This window comes from Gnatocerus cornutus, chromosome 2 (assembly GCF_029298725.1).
Source record: "Gnatocerus cornutus isolate USDA-ARS CGAHR chromosome 2, icGnaCorn1.1, whole genome shotgun sequence".
NCBI classification, from domain to species: domain Eukaryota; kingdom Metazoa; phylum Arthropoda; class Insecta; order Coleoptera; family Tenebrionidae; genus Gnatocerus; species Gnatocerus cornutus.
The window spans coordinates 7819161-7844586 of record NC_142234.1 but is presented as its reverse complement, the minus strand read 5'-3'; the positions used below and the strand labels follow the sequence as shown (position 1 = coordinate 7844586).

The 25426-nt window shown below is 36.8% G+C and overlaps 3 protein-coding genes and 1 long non-coding RNA gene across 56 annotated transcripts in view; 1 reads left to right on the top strand and 3 right to left on the bottom strand.

The window, feature by feature from the left end:
* Positions 1–6592, bottom strand: part of lola (longitudinals lacking) — a 67850-nt gene extending 61258 nt beyond the window's left edge. For 48 of the 50 annotated variants that reach the window (XR_015769614.1, XM_088030168.1, XM_088030159.1 and 45 more), the window contains exons 1-4: positions 6457–6592; positions 5729–5906; positions 4826–5561; positions 4183–4272 (exon numbers count right to left, since the gene is read on the bottom strand). Coding sequence is in view for 49 of the 50 variants with exons in the window: in XM_088030168.1 (XP_087886294.1) it covers positions 4183–4272; positions 4826–5561; positions 5729–5902 (1000 nt within the window). In the remaining variant the exon portion in view is untranslated. Of the gene's footprint in view, positions 1–596; positions 1241–4182; positions 4273–4300; positions 4636–4825; positions 5562–5728; positions 5907–6456 lie in introns of those variants that run through there. The other 2 variants (XM_088030161.1, XM_088030196.1) reach the window with 2 other exon arrangements.
* LOC148178522 (uncharacterized) lies at positions 1352–4176 on the bottom strand. The gene is made up of 2 exons (XR_015769617.1): positions 1624–4176; positions 1352–1465 (listed from the first exon to the last, which is right to left on the bottom strand). It is a non-coding gene; the product is annotated as an uncharacterized LOC148178522 (long non-coding RNA).
* Positions 6593–6906: 314 nt separating the features above from the next.
* Positions 6907–20564, top strand: LOC148178520 (uncharacterized). Of its 3 annotated transcripts, none has more exons than XM_088031416.1 (9): positions 6907–6999; positions 10844–10986; positions 11918–12082; positions 17906–18256; positions 18475–18823; positions 18873–19033; positions 19081–19258; positions 19305–19584; positions 19941–20564. In XM_088031416.1, exons 2-9 carry the CDS (start codon positions 10849–10851, stop codon positions 20143–20145), a joined length of 1827 nt encoding a protein of 608 aa, XP_087887542.1. In that variant the 5' UTR covers positions 6907–6999; positions 10844–10848; the 3' UTR covers positions 20146–20564. The 3 variants fall into 3 exon arrangements, with proteins under 3 accessions (XP_087887542.1, XP_087887540.1, XP_087887541.1); XM_088031414.1 differs by having other exon boundaries at positions 18457–18823; XM_088031415.1 differs by lacking the exon at positions 6907–6999 and adding an exon at positions 10738–10762 and having other exon boundaries at positions 18457–18823.
* A 24-nt stretch (positions 20565–20588) lies between these two features.
* LOC148178519 (adenylate cyclase type 2-like) overlaps positions 20589–25426 on the bottom strand; it is a 30810-nt gene continuing 25972 nt past the window's right edge. Inside the window, exons 10-20 of one of the 2 annotated variants that reach the window (XM_088031412.1) lie at positions 24178–24195; positions 23880–23938; positions 23645–23812; positions 23068–23299; positions 22837–22965; positions 22371–22525; positions 22150–22321; positions 21892–22104; positions 21739–21843; positions 21291–21408; positions 20589–21180 (exon numbers count right to left, since the gene is read on the bottom strand). In XM_088031412.1, the coding sequence (XP_087887538.1) occupies positions 20927–21180; positions 21291–21408; positions 21739–21843; positions 21892–22104; positions 22150–22321; positions 22371–22525; positions 22837–22965; positions 23068–23299; positions 23645–23812; positions 23880–23938; positions 24178–24195 (1623 nt within the window). In that variant the 3' untranslated portion in view covers positions 20589–20926. The remainder of the gene's footprint in view (positions 21181–21290; positions 21409–21738; positions 21844–21891; positions 22105–22149; positions 22322–22370; positions 22526–22836; positions 22966–23067; positions 23300–23644; positions 23813–23879; positions 23939–24177; positions 24196–25426) is intronic. The other variant, XM_088031413.1, reaches the window with a different exon arrangement.

Genomic DNA, 25426 nt, shown 5'->3' with positions numbered 1-25426 from the left:
AATAAACCAAGTCGCCTTTCGAACTTAACGTTTGGCTTCCACAGCAAATTGCTTTGACCAAAAAAACTTAACCAAAAGACGAATTTTTATGTGATTATGGAACCAAACGTTATAACTACAGGCAAAGCTTACTTTGCTCTCCCGAAAGTAGTTAAAAGGGAACATACTCACCTAGGGTTTTACTTTTTATTTTTACTACTTTGATGAGCTAAATTAACTCTTGATTATGAAATGCAACATTTTTTTACTTTGAGAATCAGTAATCTTTTTTATATTCTAAGTTACCCTCAAAGAACTGATTAATTTCATATTTTGAAAACTATGTAATTATACCAAAATACATTGTTTTACTGAAAATTCCTAAAAAGTCGATTGTTTTTTACAATTTCCGGTCGAAAAAGAGGCAATTACAAACATAGTTTTTTATTTAGAATTTTTCAAGTATCCTTATATTTTTATAACAGGAAAATTGCTTTCTTTCTTTTCTGTCCGCAGCAGAATCTTGAAGTAACGCTATTTATTTTGTCAAATTACTTCAACATCCCGTAACCCTCGTTTACTTATTTTGCTTACCTTTAAAATAAAATAAATTTAGCTTACGATTAAATGGTTTATTTCGGTAATACATTGACTTAATTCTATCGAATTGGTAACTTAAATTGAATTATATTTACAGTCCTTCCGACAATAACTCTACTCCTTTACATAAAAAAAATATGGCACAGTATTCTAGTATAGTATACGTAATAAATAGTATAAATATTTGAAATAGAGAGCGTAATGACTAGATTTGAGATCAATAAGAAATAACTGGCAGTAAATAAATCACTTACAAGCAAATTTGGTCGAATTTTTGAAAACCGACTCGGAAAAGCCTGGATTTTGAAAAACTACTTTGGTAAACTTTACATGACTCAAGAAAATCGTTTTTTTCTTAACCCTAACTTGGCACACGTATTATCAACTTCTCTCATTACTTACTTATAAACTCTAGTTCTGTAAATAGTAATACTTTTGCTAAACTTTGGCATGCAGTGTTTATTTTCGAAATGTCTCTTAAGATTGGACTGTTGATGAAATTTTCGATTACAAAAAGAGCACTGGAATCGTGCCTGCTTTCCACACTCATAAACCATATGTCTGCGCATGTTGCCTCGATGCTTGTAGACTTTACCGCAGTTCTCACATGGGAACCCACCTGCAGAGTCTGGTTTTATTTGTTGCAGATACCACCTCCTTCCTGGAAATAAACACTGCTGTACTAGCGTTTTGTATTCACACTGACGACGCCTAATTTCGAAACGTTGGCCCAAAATCATATTGGTCTAGGTACTACTTTACGGAAAAAATCTTTAGTCCAGTTTTTAAAAATTTATTCAGACCGTAACTACAGGGATAAAAGATAATGCATGACGGTGATTTCTGGATGGACCCGGGAAACGTCAGGAACAATCCACGATTAGTACTGAAACAACAGAAAAGTCCTATAAGTTCGTCGCTTGGTTTTCCCCGATTTGTGTGTTTTTTTTAGTTTTTAAGTGATCTGTGACACTGGCAATTTCGCATGCAATTTAATATGACTCTGCAAGTAAATTTTGAATAAATAAATAAAAAATAACTCACTTGTTAAAAACGTTGAATCCTGGCTCCCCGCTAGCTATAGCATATTAGGTGGACAAGGAAAAGCAGTACTGCATTATTTATGAAGCTAGGAATGAAAGGGAAGGAATTCAACGCAATCCGGAAGGTGTCGCAGCAGTCCAGATCGATACTTGTATCTTCTACCACATGAAGGACAAATCACTCCAAAAGAACCGGTCGGGTTTCCTGTTCCATGATTTTGAAGGTAACATTGACAGCAACATTAATAAACCAATCTTTTTTTATTAAGCCCCATCACCCTGTAAATCCGAAAAGATTGAAGAAATGACATGCCTGCAGACATCACATCTCAGCAACCCTTTCGCATTCACGTTGTAAAATCATCTCATTCTTATCTGGGATATTTTTTTTATTGCATTGTTCTACATAAAGACTAGAATAATTTTTTTTGCTCATTTTTACGCCACTCCATGCTTAAATTTTTTTTCATGGCATCGTAGAATATCTCTACGTGAAAATCTTCTCAAACAAACTCCACAAGAGAACTGCTTAGCAACACCACACTCATATCTCAGGTGTCTTTCAAGTGTGTACTGAACAGAGTACATGCGACCACAGCGTTGGCACGTGAAAGGTGAAATAACGGCTGTAACAGATCATTCATTCGTTCACACATTATAAAGAGACAACACCACAAGGTGCTTATTTTCAAGCATCCAACGACTTGTTTCACAACTTTTAAACAAAGCTACGAAACAAGAAGTCCAACAAAACAGTAACTACCAAAACAGGAATTTAGACACTTGAAAATAAAAAAGCACACAACAAGCGTTGGCCCTCTATTCCATACAAACTTTCCACGCACTACAAAAAAATTTAATAAATAAAAACAAAAGATACCCACCAAAAAAAACAGCAATCTTCATTGAAGGAGGCAGAATTAAAATTATAATTCTACTGATAAGCTGAAAAGAAATGTCAGATACCTCGTTGCAAAATTGCAACTACAAATAGCAAGTAAAAATAAATGAAAAAAAACGCTACTGAACACTGCTGAATGCTATGGAACACTGCTGAAAAAACAAACACAAATTAACAAAAAACATTTCAAGTAAATTAACTTGAAACGAAAACAGTAATCATGATGAACAATTGAAGAGGAAGTAACAAATTATGCACTTCAAATAATGCTGAAAAAGAAAACAAATCGGTCCACGCACAAAAATACTTACCATAAAAATGAAGTACAATGACAAAAGCAATAAAAATTCTTTTGTCAAAGATGAAAAAAAAAACAGCTGAAAATAACACATACCTCTGAAAACTTACCCTGTTCCTACACACAACTGTGCCCAAGAACCATAAAACAAGTTAAAAAGTTACCTCATCACACGAAAAAACGTGCAACTACAGACAAAAGTTCTTCTTTCAATGCAAAAATATGCACACTGCTGAAATGATTAAAAAAAAAACACCGAACTTCATAAGTAAAATACTATGAAGTTCAAACCACCCACTGAAAACATTGATGTTTAAATGGAAATCCATCCAACATCGCCACTTGGATTGAAACAAAAAACACAACCAATTCCTAATGAATGCAGTCACAACAGTGACCAAATCCATTAGAAATTTGGTACCATTCAATCGTTGATGTTTTCAGTTGCCTAAAAACTATCAACGAGTCGCGCAAAAAAAACAAATGTGACGTCGCTAAAACTAGCTCGTCCCAAATTTGTACAAAAAAAGTAAATGAAAGCATGCACATGATAAAATACAGTATAAATGTTAGACCGATAGTTTGAGAAAGATACATGAGATAGAAGGCCAACAATATAACTACCGATACCAAAGATACACACCATGTCAAAGTTAAATAAAAAAAAAACAAAATGGTTGCGTATTTCTGATATCAGTTATCACAAAACCCAACAAATATACTCGCAATTGAATAGCAAAATTTTGTGGAAAGAAAAAAAACAAAAATAAGCAGGAGTGTTTAATGTTAAATTAAAGACACCGAGACGTAACAGTCTCTGATCAAAAACCAAAATGTTTGCCAAAACATTTTTAACCGAAATTTGAATCAGTTGGACGATCTGGCAACATTCTGATTTGGAGCCCTTCTCCCTTATCTTACCTTGAATCAATAACCTAGGCAATGAAAATCCATCGGCGATTATCTTGAAATAAATTTATACCAAATATTTAAATCCAACAAAAAAACCGTATAAAGTTGATTCAAATCATTAATACCGTTTCAAAAAAATTCAGAGTAAAAACCTTATTTATCCATTACTTCCCAGTGGAGGGAGAAGGACTTAAACTAAAATAAAACTACGAGCACTACGTATAAACAAAAGCTAAGGGATAGGAAAAGCAACGAATCACTAAGTACCACTAAAAAATCAAAACATCAGAGACTGAAACTCAAGGTGTTAATTTTGATATAGCAATTGCGAGCATTTAAACTTCCCAACTTCATTGCACTAACATGGGCTAAAAATGATCAATGATTCAGAAGCTCATGTTTATACAAGTCAGCAGAGAAGTCGTTAATAATCGAATCGTAAATCTTACCTTGTGAATCACGATGAGCCCCGACGGCCTCTTGAGCGGCCAAAAATACTTCATCTTGACTTTGGTTACCCATATGCCAACCACCGAAACCTGTAATTAACCCGAAAAAAAAAACAAATAAAATAAAAGAAAATTTACTAATTAATACAAGCACTTGAGCATAGTCGAACTTAAAACAAATAAAAGCTTAATGGAAAGACGATTTAATTTTGATGTTAAGCTTTTTAAGGTAATGTTGCAAACTTGTGCGCTTAATGCCATAATCTATGGAAGCTTGAGTGACGGTCTCGCCGCGGTTTAAAATAGCATCTAGAGCCTTGTGTATTGAATGTCTCGAATACTTGCGAATACTTCTTTCCAATCTGTTAGCTAAAGGTTCTATCTCGAATTCTGCCCAAGTTAAGTCACTAGGACAGATATTGTCTGGTGGTTTGGAGTGGGGCCGGCGCATATCTAAAACAACCAACTCCGTCATTCCACCAAACAACATCTGCAAAGAGGAATCCCAAACCCGAAATTAGGATTCCCCTGAAGCGCCGGCACGTCGCTATCTTCGTTATTTTATAAGAAGAACGCAGCTAGATGACGAAAATAAGGAAGATAGTATGGCGACGTCCCCGCTGTGAGCTATAAAATGAATTACCTTGACTCGATCCTTCACCCGCATTGCCATGACTAGGCCCAGCTCCATCATCCATTGATTCCATATTGCTAATATCATCATCGTCCAACGTCAAATCCTCAATACTGTCCTCATTCATCTCATCGACATACTCAGACTTTGGTTCAAGCATCAGTTCTGTATGTGTTTCTATTTTTTCTTTTATTATAGGAACTTGGGGGACATCGTCGGACTGTTTATGCCTCGTCAAAATTTCTGATTTGGTTTCTACAGGTTCAGGCACGTCGGCGATTATTTTCGAGGCAGGTAACATTGTGGGAATGTTTTGGGCGGGTGTTTGATTACTATGAGATTCAGATGAGTTTGAAGCGTCATGGTGATTATCTAACTCTTCGCTTTTACGCCGTATCCTTTTTTTCTTTCTGGGCCCTGGTGATTGCGACCCTTCCCTGCTGTCGTCTCTGTTTCGCTGTTCTATAGTTAGGCCTTGTACTTTTGGAAGAGAAGATGGTTGGGGGCTCTTGGAGGGGGCCGGCGGCGGCGGCGCCGGTTTTCTGTCAGTCTCTCCCCCCTTTCTGTTGTCTGACAAGCCTTTGATCTGGAGTGATTCTGCCGCTTTCAAAAGCGCTCCCAATTGGTCCTGCGATATGTTTACTTCGCCTCTGTACATGTAATCCATCATTGCTTTCAGTTCTTGGAACTTCACATCTTTTAGGATTAAGATGGGGTGCTTGTCGTAGTGCCGCGAAAGCAGCGACTGTAAAAAAAAATAAATTGTAGCAAACATACAGCCGAAACTCAATGATAAAAAATTATGCTTGAAACTTATTTCAGATTAGCGCTTCTACTGGTTGATTTAATTTTCTCTTTCGAATTTCGCATTAATGAGGTGGAAAAAAACTGAAGTAAATAAATAATACGAACCTCAAAAAATGGACTACATGCTGAAAGAACGACTTTGTGGGCGTTTAGACATTTTCCTTCTGCTGCCAATGTGCAGTCTACTAACGTTCCATTTTCCAACAGTGTATCGAAAACTGCTACCAATGTGGATTGATGATTATTCCACCTTAGACAAAACTGTTGGTCATCTTCCATTGTTCTGTAAAAAAAAAAATCTAAATTAAAAAAAAATAATTGTAAGTAATTACTACTTTGACTTTCACTGGAGTCAATCAAAAATTAAAAACGTCTAAACGAATCGAAACTTTTTGAAAAATATGGAATTTCTTCAAAAATATGTCAATCAGTGCAACTGTGAACTTTGGAAAAGCGAATTGGAGGACGCGCCACGAAGCTTAACGGAAGCACACGTCATCAGTGGTGGGGGAAGGGAAAGCGAAGCGTTGGCTGGTCCAACAATGGCCGCTTTTCCGAAGCAAGCTGGAAAAATGGCGATCACCAAACGAAAAACCCGAAATAAAATTCATCCTATGAAAATTCTCGATCAAAAGAACGCGAAAAAGCATTGCGACGCGAATTCCAATCTTCGAACGAGCTTTTGAGCTTTCGGAAAACGTAAATATCAACAAAAAGCTTGGGTCGTGGCGGACAAAGCTTCCCTGCCCTGAATTTCAAACGGCGTAAATTTCGGAAAATCGCGATTTTCTCGGGAAAAAATAGGTTCAAAACGTCGTAGGGGTGGTAATTACCTGTTTTGGCACACTTATCACTATATCACAATTGGGTTTTTTCACTTGTTTGACTTTGTTACAGAGACGACATCAAACACTGTTTCAGGTTGTAATGGCTTCATCCGACTGAAAGCGGCCGGTCCAGTGGGCTTGTTCAAGCCGACGGCTGCGTTTCCGAAGTAGTCTGGGCGAAGCTGCTATGACGTAAAATAGTCGCGCAATGGTGCTTTACGCAACAACGCCAAGACATTGACCAATGAGAAAGCAAGCTTTCGCGGTTACGGCGGGAGAAGGGCGAGCTTGGCGCAAACGTTGCGTGCAGGACTCTCCGGATGCGCTCGCCGAAGCGGCCACAAGAGAGAGAGAATGGTGAAAAGTTGAAAGAGAGAGCGAAGAGATGAGAGGAGAGAAACGAATTTGATCCACAACAAAATAGTGAGCCTGTCTCTTCTAATCGCACAGTCCGTTTTCCACAGCGCTCTTGATTCTGTTTCTTTATCGTCGCGATCGTGTCCGTTTTGCATGTTTATTTGTGTCGCCTGGATATTTACGGCTGAACAGGTAAGAATCCTGTTAATGCCCGATTTTGGGCTTTTGACAACTAGAATGGCCCACATTTTTTTCATTTTGTTTTTTCTACGCACTCTGCTTTCTCTTCTAATGTCCGCATCGATGTTTTGACTTTTTGAATTTGAATAAATGCATTCTGGCGCGACCTATCCCCACGCAAAGCTACGCATGCATGCGTTTTCTCGAGTATGCGTAATCGCGACGGGATAAATAAAGTTGGTCGTGCCGTTATGTCATAAAAAATCACTTGTTTTTTCCAAAGCACACCACGATCTCAACAGTTATCATTTTCTCTTATTTTTATCTGATTTATTGTTTATTGATGATACGCCCTTGCATCAGATTTTTTTTTTAAATTTGTTAATTCTTTCCAATTCTGATTTATTATTATCAAACACTCTTTCTCAGCAGAAATTTCACGCCAAGGCCGCCTAATATCTTAATGATGTCTTTTTAATCCAAATAACAAATATCACAAGAACTATAAATAAATCGCAGTTTTACATCGACGAAAATCCGACAGAAACAACAAATCTAATTGATGATGAAAGAACACTTCCGTCTCAAGAGTTAAGACTTATTCCATTTTATTACCACAATTATCACAAAACTTGATAATTTTCCGAGGTTACCAAGTTCGATTATCTTGCACTCGTTTTGGTAGTGATATCCTAAGAAGGAAGTCTGCGAGTATATCAAGGTTATAAAATGATTTATGGAAAATCTAAGGGATGAAACATAAAACAGATAAAAGATTAAAGATTGAAATTCTCCCTGTGGAAAAGTAGGTCAACGCACCGAATATGAACAAATTTGGAGCTTTCATTTTTATCGACTTACACCCTTCTTACTACTCTTATCTGTGTTTATCACCCGAGTGATAATGGGGCTAAGTTGGGTTTTCTTTGATGTTTGATGTGTGAAAAGAGAATAGAAATTATAAGGGAAAATAAAAGGCAGAACTGAGATTTTTGTTGTATTCTTAAGACGAAGAAACACTGTCGATAAAAGTAAGAAAGTAAAATATTTCCAAGATTTCATTATTTTTACTTTTCTGCAAAGATTTTTACTCCGAAGTATTTTTTATTTATTATTTTTTTGTTTTTTTTTTTATCAGTAGCACGATTATCTGTTTTGGACATCTTTTATATAGAATTTAGATTACGTGACAATTTCACCGGTTTGTGGTAGGTATGGCATTTTACTAATGTGGTCATAAATTCTTAGCAGGTAACTGGACAACGACGGTCTTATTAGTGGGTTTGACATAATTGTCATACCTTTCTAGAATCTTTAAGAAGTGCCAAAAACTTAAGAATTCACTTTTTGTGGAAACATGTTTATTTTCGTTTAGAAAAGTTTCTGAACATTACCTGAGTTTGATATTTATAATCATTAAAGATCTTCTTATAAAACGTAAACAAAATCAGTTATCACGAATCAAGTTTATTTGGAACGCATGATGCCACTAGTTGATTAGATTAGAAATTGGCTAAAAGTATGTGCACTTATTTCATTTATCACCTGAAATATTTGTTTACTATATTTTTACAATTGTTATATTTATGCGCATTATTTGCCACTCCAAGTCTGATCAGAAAAATGACAGATATGGCAAAATTAGTTCTGTAAAAACAAAATTGAGTTCCTTGTTGTCAAAACTCTAATATTGAATGGTTGGTGTGAAGCAGTTTCTTCCACTGTTTTTTTGTGGTGAGAAACCCAAACTTTCGAAATCCTCTCCAATTAAGCACGGATCCACGTCGCCGCTCTTAAAGAAGAATAACGTGGAAAATCTGGCGAAAACATAATTACCATTCAAATGGTGTGACTGTTCTTGTTTGTGAGAACAAAGTGCATAACACGTCCCCCTCTTCACCTCCGCCTATGGTGTGTTGTCCGGCGCTAATTAACGCCCAACCTCGCACGAATCGAATGTCATCAAAATGGAGGTCAAGAACAAGAGCGACCATCTCGATAAATTATTTTTCAATAAAAAATTCTCTCATTTTTCTTTTTTCTCTCTTCCTATCTATCGATCGTCTGTCGGAGACCCGGATGAAATATCGAAACACTCTTTCACCCAACTTCCTTTAAAAGCCATCTGCCGTGACATGTTTAGATAAGTGACAAAGATGGGGACTGACTTGCCACCGGTACTACCTGATTTTGTGGCCATTGTTTAAACGTGGCATTTAACGCGTTATTTAAAAAGTAATAAATTATGATTTCGTATTGTTTCGATTTTCAAAAGATTTTATTTGGTTTTGCTACTATTGTGTTTCAGCATCAGTTATCGCCCAAGCATGTGCACAAAGATAATGCAGATTTTCATTTTCTTCGTGATGTGCGGACGGAACAGAGTTGATCTCAACGTCGCGAAAGTAAAAAAGTAAACGATTTCTTTGGCTTGTGATTGATAGTGCGGAACCAGAGCGGAGCCAACATGTAAGTCGCTGGTTGCTACCAAGAAAATTATCAAATATCGAAGCAAACATAAACACTTATTTACTATTAATACCACTAAGTCTTTTGATTTAGTAATAAACGTAACAAACCTGCGTAACGTTAATAAGGTTTTGAATGAGTTTTTAATTTTCCGACATCTTTATGCTCCCATAAAAGAGATAAGCTCACAGATTGGCAAAATTTTTACGTTTTCCCGTCAATTTTCCGGATAAGAAGATTAATTTTATATTTTAATAATGACTGAAACACGTGTCTTCGGGTTAAGAATCGTCGTAATCATCACATGCCTCCTTTATCAATTTAAAACGAACGTTTCATGCAGAGCGAAGTTATTTTATATGCATCAACGCGATAGCAGCACTTTTTTCTTCGGTAAAGTAAACACAATTAGTGCCAAGTGCTCCGCCCCTCGATGCTAATTCAGTCCGAAACTACAGAAAAAACGCTAAAATTGTGGGAGTGGCTCCTTTTATATTTTCGCCATTTTAAATATTTAGGATTTTAGTTTGAAATGAAACGAAATAAGTATTTTTTCCGCATTCAGTTTTATCATTCGGCGTGAAATTATTTTTTATTGTTTCTAATCCAACCTTTTGCACCCGAGCGTGAATTAAAGCTGTTGAATTTTCATGGTTTTTTCATTTTAACGTCTTCAAAGACATTTCTTTAAAGAATTGTATTGTCTAAATATTTATACAGACATAATTACATTAATAGAAATCTGTAAAATGTTTTGGTTTTTACTTTGCAATATTGGAGAGTTCCGCAGAACTCAACTACCTTGAGATTCCCAAATTTGCTATGATTGGTCGGTTAGTTCTTGTACTCGAAATTTTTGGGAGTTCGATTTTTATTGGCTTTTCTTTATCCTCGTCTGTCTGAATCCGAATCCGAATCTAAATTTAATTATCGCGCAATTCTGTTGACAGACGAAATTGTTTCCATTTCGCTGGCGACTCTTCGCTTTTCTCTTTTCTTTTTCTCTGTCCATCAGGAACAAAAAGATTCCGTTCACTTCGCCGCCGCCCCCCGCCGTCGAGCGGTTTTCAATGCAGGTAAAAACGTTGGGAGCATCGGTGAGAATCCAGGTATAAAAGAAAACCGTTGAAAACTCACTTCGACCGTTAAGGAATAAAATCCAACCTCGTTTCGTTGCAAACAGACAGCAAAAGGACTAAAATCAATAGAAAGAAAAATAAAAATAACTCCGGGTCTGGCACGGACGGATATTAAGAGAGAGGACGATGAACATGCGGAGAAAGAAACCAATATAAAAAGAGAGAATGTAAGATGATGGTTTCGGTTCTGTGAAGTTTTATTTTTATTTGATTCGATTGAAGTGACGGCTTTTCTTGTCGTTTTTCAGAAAGTATGTCTGGCCAACACTATTGTCTGCGATGGAACAATTACCAGAGTAACATGACTTCCGTTTTCCATCAGCTGTTGCAGAATGAGGCCTTCGTCGATGTCACTTTGGCGTGTAATGACTTATCGCTCAAAGCTCACAAGGTAAGATAAAAAAATTGCGCAACTGTACTAGGTACTTTGGTTTAGTTATTGCTAGAGGTCAAGGGAGTGGGAAATTCAATACAGGGGTTTCTTTTGAAAACCAGGGGCGCCCAGACAGAAGGGGCTAAAATAACAATAGTTTTTTTCCAGTCTGACCGTTTTTTATCTTGCATTTTTTACACAGGGAGAATGAAATATATTTTCATCAGAAATAAAAAAGAAATGAATCTCACAAGATACTAAAAAAAACCTTGAGAAATTTGAAGCTTTATCACATGTAAATAATCCAGTAAATGTTAGTTTTATCTCTCTCACTACTGAGATATCTACGTAAATCTCTGATATGAGAGTGTAGTATCTCAAAGGTAGTACCAAATTTTTCAAGTCATGGTCGGAAATAGCATTTTTTTTCCTTCCCACTGAATTACAGTCGTCTTATTAAAATATCAACTTTGTTATTATTATTGTTAAGTTTATCATTTTGTTTTCTCAGCTCTCACAAATCTAAACTATTCACCGCTAAAGGCTTAATATTTTGTAACAATGTACAAAACGTAATTTCTATGTGCGTATCGCGATCAGCTCTGGCTGGGGTGAAATAAAATGGGGGGATGAATAATGAATACATGCAAGCTACAAGGTCATGATTTTTTATGCGCTAAAGATACCCTTAGGATCCAAGAGGCGGAACATATTGAATAAGCAGGCTATAGGGGAACTAAAATCAGTGTTTTAGCTTCTAAATCTAAAAGAATTCGTTTATTAAGTTATAAGTATTTTGCAAACAGTGAAATCTTTGCCCTAAAAATAAGCTCTTTATCTCTATTAGATAATACTTTGTAAGGTCATGAATTTAATTATTTTGACTGATAAAAGACGCTAGCGCCTCTGTTTCTTCATCTTTAGGCCCTCTAATTTCTTCTTTTTTCAGGTGGTGTTATCAGCGTGCTCGTCATATTTCCAGAAGCTCCTTTTAGAAAACCCCTGCAAACACCCCACCATAATAATGCCCCAAGATGTTTGCTACGCCGATCTTAAATTCATCATCGAATTCGTCTACAAAGGAGAAATCGATGTTTCCCAGACGGAATTGCAGGTACGACCAAAACTACATAACTTTTTCTTCAGAAGACGCGTTCACGTAAAGAAATCGGCTATTGTTTATTCTTCTTTTGTGTAATAATAGAAAGGAAATCTACGTGCCCGTTTTGCACAATGAGAATCGAGAATCGCCTTGTGCATTGTTCTCGCTGCTTTTTTCTTCGTTTTCGACATTTTTAATCTTCGCGTTTCGCAATCGATCCGGAACGCGATGCTTTGTTCGCCGGGAAATCGATTACAGGATGCAGGGCTCTGTAACGTGGAAGCGCCATCTCTAAGATCGTCCTCGAAGTAACAAGGGGTGAGAACCCTCAGTTTCCCCACAGCGATCTGTAGAAATGTGGAAATGAGAAAACGAGTTCATTGCACATCTGCGAGTTTTCGGATTGCACTTTCACGGAATTCGGTGAATGTGCAAATACTTTCGAAACATACATCAACTGTTTTTTACAGTGTCTTGGATAGAGATAAGAGTTTTCCAATTATGGGTGGATTCCATGGGCGTTATTTTACATCTCGTGATTATGACGCATCTGGGACTTTTTGTTTAACAAAACCACGCTAATTAATATTAATTAATTGTCGATTGAAAATCTCATTAACTTCTGCCTACTGGCTGATTTTTCTCTCAATTTGATTTTCTCGAACAAATAGATCTCAGCATGGCGGAAAATTTCTTTTGTAGACTAAACATCGCATTTTCATATAATATACCGTACCTACGATGTCATTGAATTTTTTTAATTGGCGATGAATTTACAGCATTAGTGGGTATTATCATTCCTACCATCCCAACTTTTTTTATTCCAACTCATTCTTTGTTTGTAAAATTAGCTCTGCAATTATCATCTCTTCTGATTGTAAGAAAAAGTATTTTGAGATAAAAATTATTGGTATTTTATCGCCTTAACTTAGGTATAGTTCAAGTATGCAATCAAAACTACGTGTACATATTTCAAATTCAAGGTCAGCAAATGTTACCAATGTTTTGAAGCTCTGTGGTTAATTTGTTTATATTTTATAATTTCATTCACTTTTACATGCTATTAATTTATAAAATTGTTACTAAAAGCCTGCCAAAGAAAGTATTTGTTTACAAAAACTGAAATAAACAACAATAATTTGTTGGCTGCTACCAAAATTATTTTTCATTTCGTTAGTTAGACTAGATTTCTTCAAGCATATTCTTGAAATGCTCTGGCTTGACCTAGTGTGGAAGTACCAAAAATATACAAAACAACGAAAGGGAAAACACAATGAGGACAGGGAAAGTGAAAGAAGTCGAGTAAATAAGTCAATAAAAAAAAACTATGTAAAAGTTAAAACTTCTCCGCTCAAAAGTAGCATTTTCGAGGCGCGCTGTAAATGACAGGATTTCTCGAAATACTTGAAAAATGTCGCAATATTCTCCGAAAATGTGCATTTCCCCGCAACATTCTTGCGTGCGAAACCCGAACCTCTCTCCATTCACCTTGGCCAAAAATTCTCCGCCATCATTCATTAATCTCGTCAAAACATCCATAAAAATCTCGGAAAGTTGTGAAAGAGAAAAGTGCGAGAGGGCCGTCCGTCTGCATACAGCCAGTGAAACTTTTCTAATTTCTCTTTGACGGCATTCGCCGAGTCTTGACCTACATTTCTGTATCTGTTTATTCTGTATTTTATGTGCACACACGCAGAGTTTTTGCCGCAACAGATGACCACCGATTTGAGGTCATTTTAAAACCGTGTTGAGCGATTGAGCGAGAATTTAACGTCGTTTCTTTAACGAGAGGAGAAACAAGAAAAAAATTGGATTTGGTGCAGCAGGAGTCGGTTTCCTGCTGCAGGATGGCGAGAATATTGCCGGTTCTAAAAACATCAGTCTAGAGCTGGTTCGCGATTGATTTTTATTGTCGTGGAGAGCTCGGGGTGGATTTCTCCCTCCGTTTCTGTGGGGATGCACGTGCACGATGCTGCTGCGTTAATCACTCTATTGTCTTTGTGGAAATAATGGCGTAAGGAGACGAAGAAATGAGAAGAAAAAAAGAAGATTTGATAGTGGAAAGCGGATTGTTCTTCACCAATTATTCTGTAAACGTTTTTTGAGGAAGCTTATTCTACGTCTTTGTGTTCCATTTTATTAGTACAAGAAGAAATCATTATACAACGTTTCTTCGAAAACGGTTCAGTTGAAAGTAGTGAAAACTGAAAGGAAAAACCAACATTCCATTCTACGTAAGGCAACAGTAAAACGAAAATTTTTACAATTTTAATTATGGTTTCCAATAGAACTAATAGAAATGTAAACTCTTCAAGTTTTTTATACATGCCTTGTACTGAATTTCCAAAAAGGTCTGAAACACGTTTCTATTTTATTCCAGTTTTATTAATTTATAGCAGTTTCTTTAAAACTTGTGACACAATTTTTACATCACTGCACTAAAGAGAATTATTAAATGTTTACAGTGCGTATTAAATTAAAAAAAGATTTGATAAGACAATGAATTTGGAACAAAATTTTAATGACTTGCGATTTTGGTTTTTGGAGCATTTGACTTAATTTAGTATAAACGTCCATTCAAAGTTAAACCTAGCCTATTAAATGTTAAAAATGTCGGAGATAATACAAAGGGTTTTTGCAAAGAAGATAAAAATCATGTTGAAAGTTTAATTCGCCGAATGAAAGGCGCACTTCGAAGTTGATCAATAGTGAATCAAGTGAAAGGAAGATTAAGTTGAATAAAAATTAAATGAAAGAAAATAATCTCCAGGATTAGTTTTTGTACAGTTCTACAGAATTTTGAACCCTAATATTAACATCAACCCGTTCTATTTTATGTTCACTCCAAACCAAACACCTTGTAGGATTTTCTAAAATGTCTTGTCGGCGAAAACTGTTTTTACGATTTATTAATGAGTTTGAGAATAGTGCAAAAGTGCAAAAGTGACATTTTTATAACGGTATTAAATTTCACTTTACATTCTGCAATTTTGGTTTAGAAATTTAGAGCAGGGAAAAATAATTTATACGAATTTTGTGCGTTAAAGAGAAACTCCTACATTTTCAAGATTTCCTAACAATAAGTCATCATCTTAATCCTGGTATCAGTCGTATGTTTCGGTTGTAACTCGAATTTAAGTTGCAGTGAAATTGAATTATTAGTCAACGCGTTCCCGACGCTTCATGTGTTTGTTTTCCTTACTTATTTTAAGCCCTAAGATTTTATATTCTTTCGCAGTAATTTCTCAAACTTCTTAGCAAATAATAAAAATTTCGGCGCCTGATTAAGATCTCATTACTTTTTACAACAATAGAATCGAATTCAAACTCCAATAGCCAATTGTAAGTTTGCCAAACTACATGACTCCTTCATTTTAAATTGCAAATATCCATTTATTACCAAACTAGTCATATTCATAGCTACTATAAGACCACATTCAGACTAAGCTGAGTGTTTAATTGCAACAAGCAATAAATAACTACGAATAGTAAGTAGTAGGTAAAGTTGTGACAAGTTACCGCAGTGTTTACACTACGAGCGTAATTAGAGGAAGCGAAAGATGTAACAAAAGAGGAAACAAGAAGATCAAAAAACGAGTAGTCAGACTTGAAATTCAGATCAAAACATCAAAGAAACGCGAAGAGGAAAATGCGGAAAGAAAGGATTGGAAACATGAGAACATTTTATTTTATTTTCTTGATAATAATGTGGCCATTGAGATGGCCGCTCAAAGTTGGATGTGTGTTGCTTGATAAAAAGATAAGGGAAAACTTTAAGCATCTCCTTGAAATTTGGGGCAGTTATTCGCTGCTTCTTCTCCAGTCGAGAAAAAATTGTTGTTGCTTATACATACTTTTTTTGGATTAAATTAAAAATAAATAATTTTTGACGAAATTGTATAAATCATTATTTTAGGTTGAATTTTCTTAATATGTTCTGATAACTGATTTTGAAATATGTAACCGAACATGTCCACTTTATAAATGTTTCGCAATTTGTTATAAAATCCTGGATTTTATGCAGGACAATAAACTGTAGCAGGAAACTTTTCCTTTCATTCGTCTTTGCTGGACTGGGAGTAATCAACCTAATTTGTTGGCACATCCGTGTCATAGTTCGTTCCTTGATTTTTGCCTAGGATTTGTCCTTTATGGTGGTTCGCTCCCATTTTACCCCGTCGACATTTTCGGGGGACGAGGAGCGAGCGTGCAAAAAATGGCAGTCCTTGTCTGCAAAAAGCCCCAATTAAAACCGAAGTTGTAGTAGTGCGTGCGCCGAGCATTTCTCTCGATCTATCACAGCATCCCTTCGTAGGCTCACTCTCTGGCCAGTCTTAGTTTGCGCTTTCCCCGGAATTCACTGAAGGTCGCCGAGGTCATCCAAGTAAGTACATGCATGCATTGCTGTGCACTTTCGCCCCCTCAACACCCACCTTCACCGCCGCCTCTGCACCAACGTTCTGTTTTGCTCTTGGTATCCTCCACTTTCTCTCTTCGCTCGTCCTTTTGTAAAGAGGATTTCTGTGTCGTAAAGGCGCTTTACGACGCTGGTTATCGATTGCGTCGAATGCAGGTTTGGCGGAATTTTGGATTTTTATAGGTTTTTTCTAATTTGCGGATGCGGCTGCAGCAGACGGGGCCCGGACTAATCCGGAGGGTGCTGGCGAGCGGCACTCGGCTCCGGGGCACGCATTGGGGGAAAGTGATGCGGTGTCTGGACCAATCAATACCGGGTTCAAGGACGGCTCCTCTTATGTGTGCGTGGATGTGTGAGCTTCCTTTTCCCGAGATGAGGCTTGGGACAAGACGGGACGCGATAATTGCTAAACATTTCCTAAAAACAAACTTGGGGTAAACGATACTAAAGCGGAAAGATGATTCTTTTCAATTGCAAAGTCGTAAAGAACTTTTCATTGGGATCTGGGTAACGAAAATTTATTACTCAGAAGAAAAACCTTCATGAAATATGAGCACATACAAGGGTGTGAAGAAATTGATATTTATAGTTTTTCCTATGTTCTAAACGCTTTTTTTTGGAAATAAAAGTGTTTTGAAGAACGAAGAATTTTTTACTAAATTTGGCGTTTCATCGGTAGCATTCAAATTTTTTATTTCCTTGGGCACAAAAGGAAGATTAATCAAAGCCATTAATCTCACAGTAATTTAACTACAAGAGGTTTTTGGTTTTTAGATTTTTATCAAATTTTCTGTAGAAAAAGCATGATATTCTTGAAAGGCTAAGAAAACTACCTAAATTTAATTTTAACATGCGTTCCTTTAGAATTCGAATTGTTGAGAAATAGAACCAAGAAGTCGACCCACTTTTCCTGACATGCAATTGAAAACGGCAAGTATTCAATAAAGTTTCAGCAGGAATTGTTAGTAAGGGACAGCTGATTCTATTATTTTAAACCAAGAAACAGCGAATTCGGGTTATAAAGGAAACGATAGACACAGGTGTGAAGATAGAATACCGTGTTCTTGTGGCACAAAAGTTTATTTCAAATAGAATGAAAACATATGTGCTATTATTATTGGATTTACATTAAGATAACTTGGGTCAATAATTTCAACGATGTTGATGTTTATCTATGTCATTTACATTCATTTGTTCTATAGCAAGCCGGAATACTGTTTTACTTGCAGAGAGATGAAAATGAATCTACAATGTAGCTTTAAATTTGTCTAGTTTTATCGTGGTGATCTGCTGACGGTGAAATGTTTTGAAAATGTTCTCGCAAAAAGAAGAGATAAAAACAAAGTTAGTCAGCCCACACTTCATTTATTCTATATTTAATGGCGGTCTAATCTGTTTTATGATTTGTTTCGTTTTAGTCACTTCTTCGCACAGCCGACCAACTAAAAATCAAAGGCCTCTGCGAACCCTGCGATGAGAAGGAAAACTCTCCAATAGAAACCCACCATTTTAGTTATTCCAGAGTCTGCACACCCTCGACACCCAAACCAAAGCAGTTAAGACCCAACGACAATAATAGAAGACACAAACACAAGAAACCACATTTGATAAACACATCAGACCCTGAAGACAATGAAAGCGTGAACGGACATTCTTCAGACGAAGAAGATGATATGCCAGTGGCTTTAAATGACAACAAAAGAAAAAGGGCCGAGCCTGAACAAGTAAAACCACTCAACATGAGCAGTCATGGGCTTATGACTGGACAGGTAAAATATAGAGAATGAGAGAGAATGAGTCTTTATTTGTTTAGTCCCTGAACTACTTTAGTAAACGGCAGTTTTGAACGTCTAACACTACACATTTTTGTCGTTTAGTTCAGGGACTTTTGCGAGTACTATTTCCGTCCAACCCTAAGTCTAACAGTCTACTCTTTTACTAACTATCCCCATTCTTTCGGATATAATAGCAGACGATCTTCTCTCAGTTCGGAGTAGACACAGATGATTTTCCACCGGAGCCTCCGGCACCTTCAGCGATTCCTGTGGGCCACGTGGAGATGCAAGATCATTCCCCCACGAGGACGTTACTCACCAATACCATTCACAGAACGGATTTGTCCGATTCTAATGTTAAATACTGCGATATTAAAAAAGAAGCCGATATTAAGTTCGAAACGCTGCGGTCATATGATCAAGATTCTTTGCTGGAGATGGACTCACACATGTCAGGGCCCGACCACTCAATGGACAGTCATGAGGATGATCAGAGTATGCACCAGATGATGGTTACTCCCGAACTGATGAGCATGATGCCTAGCGTTTCGAACAGATTAGGTTTGAATATAGAAATTTAACGAAATGTTGTTTTATGTTTTTTTTCTAGATATAAGTAGCAACGAAGTACCTGCACTAAAAAACAACGGGCATTCGGAGAGCATACACCACCCGTCCAGATCGCACGGTGGTGGTCCGAAAACCTGGACTCAGGAAGACATGGATATGGCCTTAGACGCTTTAAGAAACCACAACATGAGCCTAACTAAAGTAACTTTTTTCTTTCCTAACTTTTTCATCTAACATTTTTATTTCAGGCTTCTGCAACTTATGGTATTCCCTCCACAACGCTCTGGCAGCGTGCACATAGACTAGGTATAGATACTCCAAAGAAAGAAGGTCCTACGAAGTCTTGGACTGAAGAAAGCCTCAATAGCGCACTTGAAGCCCTCAGAACTGGATCGATCTCAGCGAACAAAGCTAGCAAAGCCTACGGTAACGAAGGTGAAGAAGTAAACACAAAACTAAACATTATTTTCAGGTATTCCCAGTAGTACATTGTACAAAATTGCCCGTCGGGAAGGAATACGATTGGCGGCGCCTTTCAACGCCGCTCCCACGACGTGGACTCCAGAAGACCTCGAAAAAGCCTTAGAATCGATCCGATCGGGTCAGACGTCCGTTCAAAAAGCCTCCACGGAGTTCGGAATTCCTACGGGAACTCTTTATGGGAGATGTAAGAGGGAAGGGATTGAGTTGTCGAGGTCGAATCCCACACCTTGGTCGGAGGATGCAATGGGAGAGGCTCTGGAAGCTGTGAGGTATAAAAAAGTCTTATCTTTTATAGAACAAGAATTTAAAAAATCAGAAAAAGTCAGGATCTTAGGGAATGAGAGTGGATAGTTCATAAACTTTGTTTGTTTTATGAGCTTTTTTATTACTTGTATTTTTATAGGAATGTTTTTTAAACATTAGAAAACAGCTCATTTAAAAAAATGTGATTTTCTCTTTAATCTGAAGTATCATGAAATAACGTTTTTAAAAAATTATTCATAAACTAATAAGTCTTAATTAAATTTAGCGATAAAAAACTAGTTTAATAAAAATTCTGATTTCCTGAGTTTTTGGTCAACCTATTTAGTTATATTTCTTAAAATCAAAGTTTGTTGTGTTTCAGGTTAGGGCATATGTCGATAAACCAGGCTGCCATACACTACAACCTGCCTTACTCTTCCTTGTACGGTCGATTTAAGAGAGGAATAAAGTACGAATCGGACAATATTGAGCCTAATTCGGACAGTCAGAGTCAAATGGAGGGTCATTTCGCGATGGAGTATGCTAACCATCAACAAGTCCAATATCAAAATCAAACGAATAGCTGAGACATAGTTTTCAATTTCGATAGTTTCTAGCCTAGAACAGATTCTAATTTTGATGAAGATTGGAGAGAACGGTGCGCGGATGTATGTGCTGTTTCAGAGACTTGAGTTAACCAAATTAGGCTGTTGTATCTCTTTATCTTTCACCGATTTGGTTTATACAAAATAGGAGAGCCTTTTCGTGAAAGGCGAACTTAAGTGCAATATTAAACCATTTAATACCATTAGGACTAGTGTACAGATCTTGTATATTCTTCTAGATAATTTATTTGTTGCTCTAGCTATGGGTTGTGTATATAATTTCCGTTGACGATTGCGTTGACCTCGGATATTTTTTCTGCTGTTGTCTTTAGACTTAATTTATTATTTTCTATAGCCCAGTCAAGTCATTTATTTTTGTTTTTAATAAAAACTAAACTCGCTATGCTCTGTTTTCCAAACTCCCGTCAAAACAAAACCTTTTATTTATTCCAAACGTGTACCAGGTGTCACATGAATCCTTATTATACATTAAAGTACATACATCGAAAACTTTACAAAAATAAATCGGAAGAGGATTTTCAGGGACCTAACACATCGATGACACTCAGATGAGAAAATTTAGGAGCCATTGATAAAATCTGCACTATCTCTTTGAACTTCTAAAAAGCACTGACACTTCCAAAAGTCAGGTACATAAAATTCCAGATCTCCGCTCCTTCAATAGTGCCGTTACGAGTGATTACAGGAATGTGATTCGTGCTCCCGTAGTCACAAGAAATCTTCTCAGTCTTCACGTGGCGCGTCACTTGTCGTCAAAAGGAGTCTTCACGAAAAACGTCGTCAGGTTGCCTTTACCTTTTACATACGTTACGCCTCTGCATTCGCAAGAATAACCGGCATTCATAAGGATTTTCGCTGTTTCGTCCGTTACTTGAATCCGACCCATGATACCGCAAGAGTCCATGCGAGAGGCAACATTCACGGTGTTGCCCCAAATGTCGTACTGGGGCTTCTGGGCCCCCACAACGCCGGCTATCACTGCACCATGGTTAATTCCTAAAAAAACATGGAATTATAATAGAGATAAACTGTTTTTCGATGCTGTGCATCACTACTAGAGGTCACCATTTTTCATGTTCGCCCTCAAATTTTAAAATCGAACCTACCTACTCTAAGTTTGAATCTTTGGAAAGCGTCTCGATTAATTTGATCAAGGCTTGTCATCAACGACACAGCAAAATCCACCAGAGCGACGATAATGTGCTCTTCCTTCCGACTTGCTTCCTGAAATTGATTAACGAGTTAAATTTGTTTGGTGATATTAAGTACACGACGGTCGATTGATATTCTATTTACCTTGGACCCGTCCTAGAAAATTTCGCACGTTTTGAAAACAAGAAAATCACAAGAGACGAGTTTTTACTGGCCAGATTCAAGCCGCAAATTAAAATAAAGTAGCAAACTAGAGTCAGAATGAGTTTTCTAGAACCGCGAACTCTGATTTTTCATAGTTAAATCTCGTTACAATCTGGCTCTAGTTGTATACGCGATGCCAAAACAAAATTTTTCTGTCGCAAGAAGCGTTAGCCAAGCGATATTTGTTCATAAACCTACCGTACTGTTCTCTTCTTTCCCAGGTCGTAAACCGGAAGCCAACATGTACGTGCTTCCGATGGTTTTTATCTTCTCTATGCAACTGAATTTTGGTTTGAGCAACAACTAGAATTGAAGAGTTAACACCAATCACTTTATCCACTAAGTCCTTACTTTATCGAATTCACAGATGATTTCATTGAGCAATCGAAGACACTCCAATCCTTGTTTGTTGACATCGCTCTCATCGTAAAACTCTTTGTAGTTTGGTATGGAAGCAAACATGACTGCAATACACGAGTATCTTTCATGGTACAAATCTTGGGTGTTTCTAGACTCGAGGAAATGTTCAGCAACGTGAGCTGGGAGGATGTTTTCAAGCAAAATCTAAAGAAAAAATGTAATTAAAACTTCCGTCACTATTTTACTTACTTTATTAATTCCTCTCATCGTTTCTACTTCTTCTTGTTCCACTTTCAGTTTCGCTTTCCATAAATAGTCAGTTCTGGATGTGAACTCGAGTTGACGATCCAAAATATGGAAGAAGATGACCACGATGACGAGCACTAGGGTGCTTTTGACTTCTAGAGGTATCGATAAAAATCTAACGAGAAACGTGGGAATAAAAACGAGTTTTAAATGTGTTGCCTTACTTGTCATTGTAACTGTCGTTAAACAAATCCATGTAACTGTAAAGAATGATATGTATTATCACAGATGCGGCCATCAAGCACAACTTGAGAAGGAATCCCATGCGCAAAAAGACAGATATTGCAGAGAGAGCCAGTAGCGAGCTGTACAAATATGTCTGGAACAAGAAGTCTTATTTTAATGAGGTAAATTAAAGAGTAGTTAATTAATTTTAATGTTTCGAGTCAAACAACAAAAAGACAAGAAAAATTAAACTCCTAATTAAAACGGATTTTCTTAACGCCCATTAAAAGAAATAGAACTTTATGACTTTATGACAAAGATTGTGAAACTTAAATTCTTCACCGATGTTCTGTAAAAATAACTATTCTTTAAATCGTCGATTTAAAGTCTCTAAAACGCGAAGACCATGAAAGCAAAGCTATAAAATGTAACGTAAAAATCAGCGATTTAGCGCTAATACCCTACCGGCAAATTTTCAATCGTCTGTCTTCTAAATTCCCCCGTATCTTCCACCACCACCACTAAAGTCCCATTTGTCCCATTCCTCACGGAACTTTCCACCGGCACAAGAAACGTCTCTGGTTGATAATCCACCTATAACAAACACAATCCTTTAATCCAATTTCCATTTAATAACCCCCATGAAGGAGCTCCCACTTCGCAATTTCAACCGCTACAACTCATAGTAATCCTCACCAAAGTGACGACGGCACAAGTTGAAATTAGCGTCACCGAAAGTAGGAATATCGCTAAACGGAGACACCTGCTAGTTGTCACGACTTCTCCGGGAGGTGAGCAAGCTCCAGGTTCATCCACGGGAGTGTCTGAAGGAGGACGGGGGCTACAGCAACCGTCGAGCCAACACAAATAGACGAAGACTGATAGGACGATAAGAGTGGGGCTTAAAGTGCCATATAGGACTATCGTTCTGAAAATAATATGAGACATATTTGAAAGAAAGGTCATCTTTTTGGAAGATTAATTCAGCGGGCTCACGTCGCGAGAATGCTTAAAGTGGCTTAATTTCTGAAATTTCGTAATTAAATATGCAGATTTAACCACACTCATTTGATTATTATGCAAAAAGCCACCTTCTAAAGTAATTAGAAGGGCTGAAAGCTAACGCCATGAATTAATTATTCATTTTTATCACTCTCTTGACGCTAATTAACGCAAAAATTTGCTGATACTTATCGAAGAGTGAATAAGTTTAATGGTAAAAAGCTCCACTCAACAAGTACAAGTCACACCAAGTTTGCAGGAAATTCCTTACCTGGATAGTGTGGCAAATTGCATAATGCACATCGCTACGAAAATGGAACCTGCAAAAGCTATATAACACCGGAACTCAGGGTCGGGTTGGCTCCGGTATTCGCTCTCTTGTCGCCTATTCCGGAACCATAGAAGTGCAGGGTGTAGATCCTCGCTATTCCACGATTTCCTGTGAAAATTAAAGGAGTTTACCGGAAATGAAGACTGTCTTCGCGACGAAGCTTTTAATAACTCACTTGCATTCCAAACACGTGTTTCGGTCCGGCAAGAGGTTGGACTCGATCATGGCCAACGTCTGGGGAACAAATTGAATTTCAGCTTTTAGTTACAAATTGCGAGAGAAAAAAGTGTAAAAGCGGCGGAAACTCTACAGGGAAATGGTCAGAAATGTAAATTTTTCTAGAATTTTTTCTGGTTTAAAGTTTTGTTAGTGAGCGAAAACTTTCCCACTCGAATTAATTTTACTACTTTGTCTACTGTTTTATTAAGAGTTATTTTTCGGGCCAAACAGTGTCAACACAAGTACGAACCGACCTTTAGATACGAGCCGGACTGAAAAAGTAAGGATTTTGTTAATAACTTTCGGAAAGTTAAGACTTCACTAGTTTACAAATAGATTGGTGCATACTAGGCCTAAGCTCTGATTGCATTTTTTTCGATTTCCACTTATTGTTAGATCTACTCTAAAAAATTTAGGTGCAGAAATTCGTGATTACGATTAAAAATTTCATAAAAATTTGACAACTATCTAAAACGATTATTGCTTAGGAATTTTGTAATTGGGCGTTTTCCATCCAATAAACAAGAGCCAAAGAAAACGTTACGCAGCAAATCCGGAGCTCGACTTCTTTTGTTTTGTACGTTTCGTGTTATCAACATCCAACGATTTGATTCTTTTTTGTCCATGTCCTAATTAGCTTGCAAATTTAGCCAATAAACAACTTTTAACAAACAATGAAAAGTTACTATCGAATTGGTTGAATGGGTTCTTTTTTTGGTAGAAAAGCAGCCACTTGTAAAGACAATGCAAGCCAATGAGTGAATTGATTTTTGGGTTTTAATCCGATTTCAAATTCTCCATTTTTCTATGCAGAATGGGTGGACTTACGGGTGAAATACGTCTCTTTTGTTTATGAACTTTGTAGTTGGGCTCGATTATTAAACATGTCAAATTTCGTTACTGGTGTAATCAAATACTACAATAATATTTTTAATATTTAAATTTTTAACACATGTCTCTTTTGCTCCAGAATTTTTTATTTTATCGAATAAGTTCTTAATAAAAATTTTTGACTTTTCTTTCATATAAAGACTTGAGGAAATTTAATGCCGAATTGGAATCTGTATTTAACGATCTCTTAAAAACGTCACTCATCTTTTTTCGAACAAAATTGCTGTAATCGTACAGATTTTAACAGATTTTTACAGCTTTTGTAATAAAATAAATATCAATAAAATGATTAATGTTTGCGATTTTTTGAGATCTTGGAGGATACAGTTTTTTAATTACAAGAAGTTAATTTAATTCTGGATGCTGGAGATATCGAGATAATTGGATTTGCTACGCCTCCACTTTAAAAACAAGTAGAAAGAAAAATATAGGAGTAATAGATTTTTTGGTAAAGAACCAAGATCAAAGAGCAATATAATATAACGACAAAACAATTATTCTTTTATATGGTATATGGTTCTTTTTACATTTTCCGCTCCAGTTAAGAAGACAAGAGTTATTTCAAGAAAACACTAGCTATACACATTACATATTACTGAACTTGGAAGTGCA

Bases quoted from the DNA above. Each gene is read 5' to 3' on its own strand.
- LOC148178520 (XM_088031414.1), top strand. From the start codon at position 10,849: ATGTCTGGCCAACACTATTGTCTGCGATGGAACAATTACCAGAGTAAC. The intron at 12,083-17,905 runs GTACGACCAAAA...GTTTCGTTTTAG, and splicing joins TTTCCCAGACGGAATTGCAG to TCACTTCTTCGCACAGCCGA. The intron at 19,034-19,080 runs GTAACTTTTTTC...TTTTTATTTCAG, and splicing joins ACAACATGAGCCTAACTAAA to GCTTCTGCAACTTATGGTAT.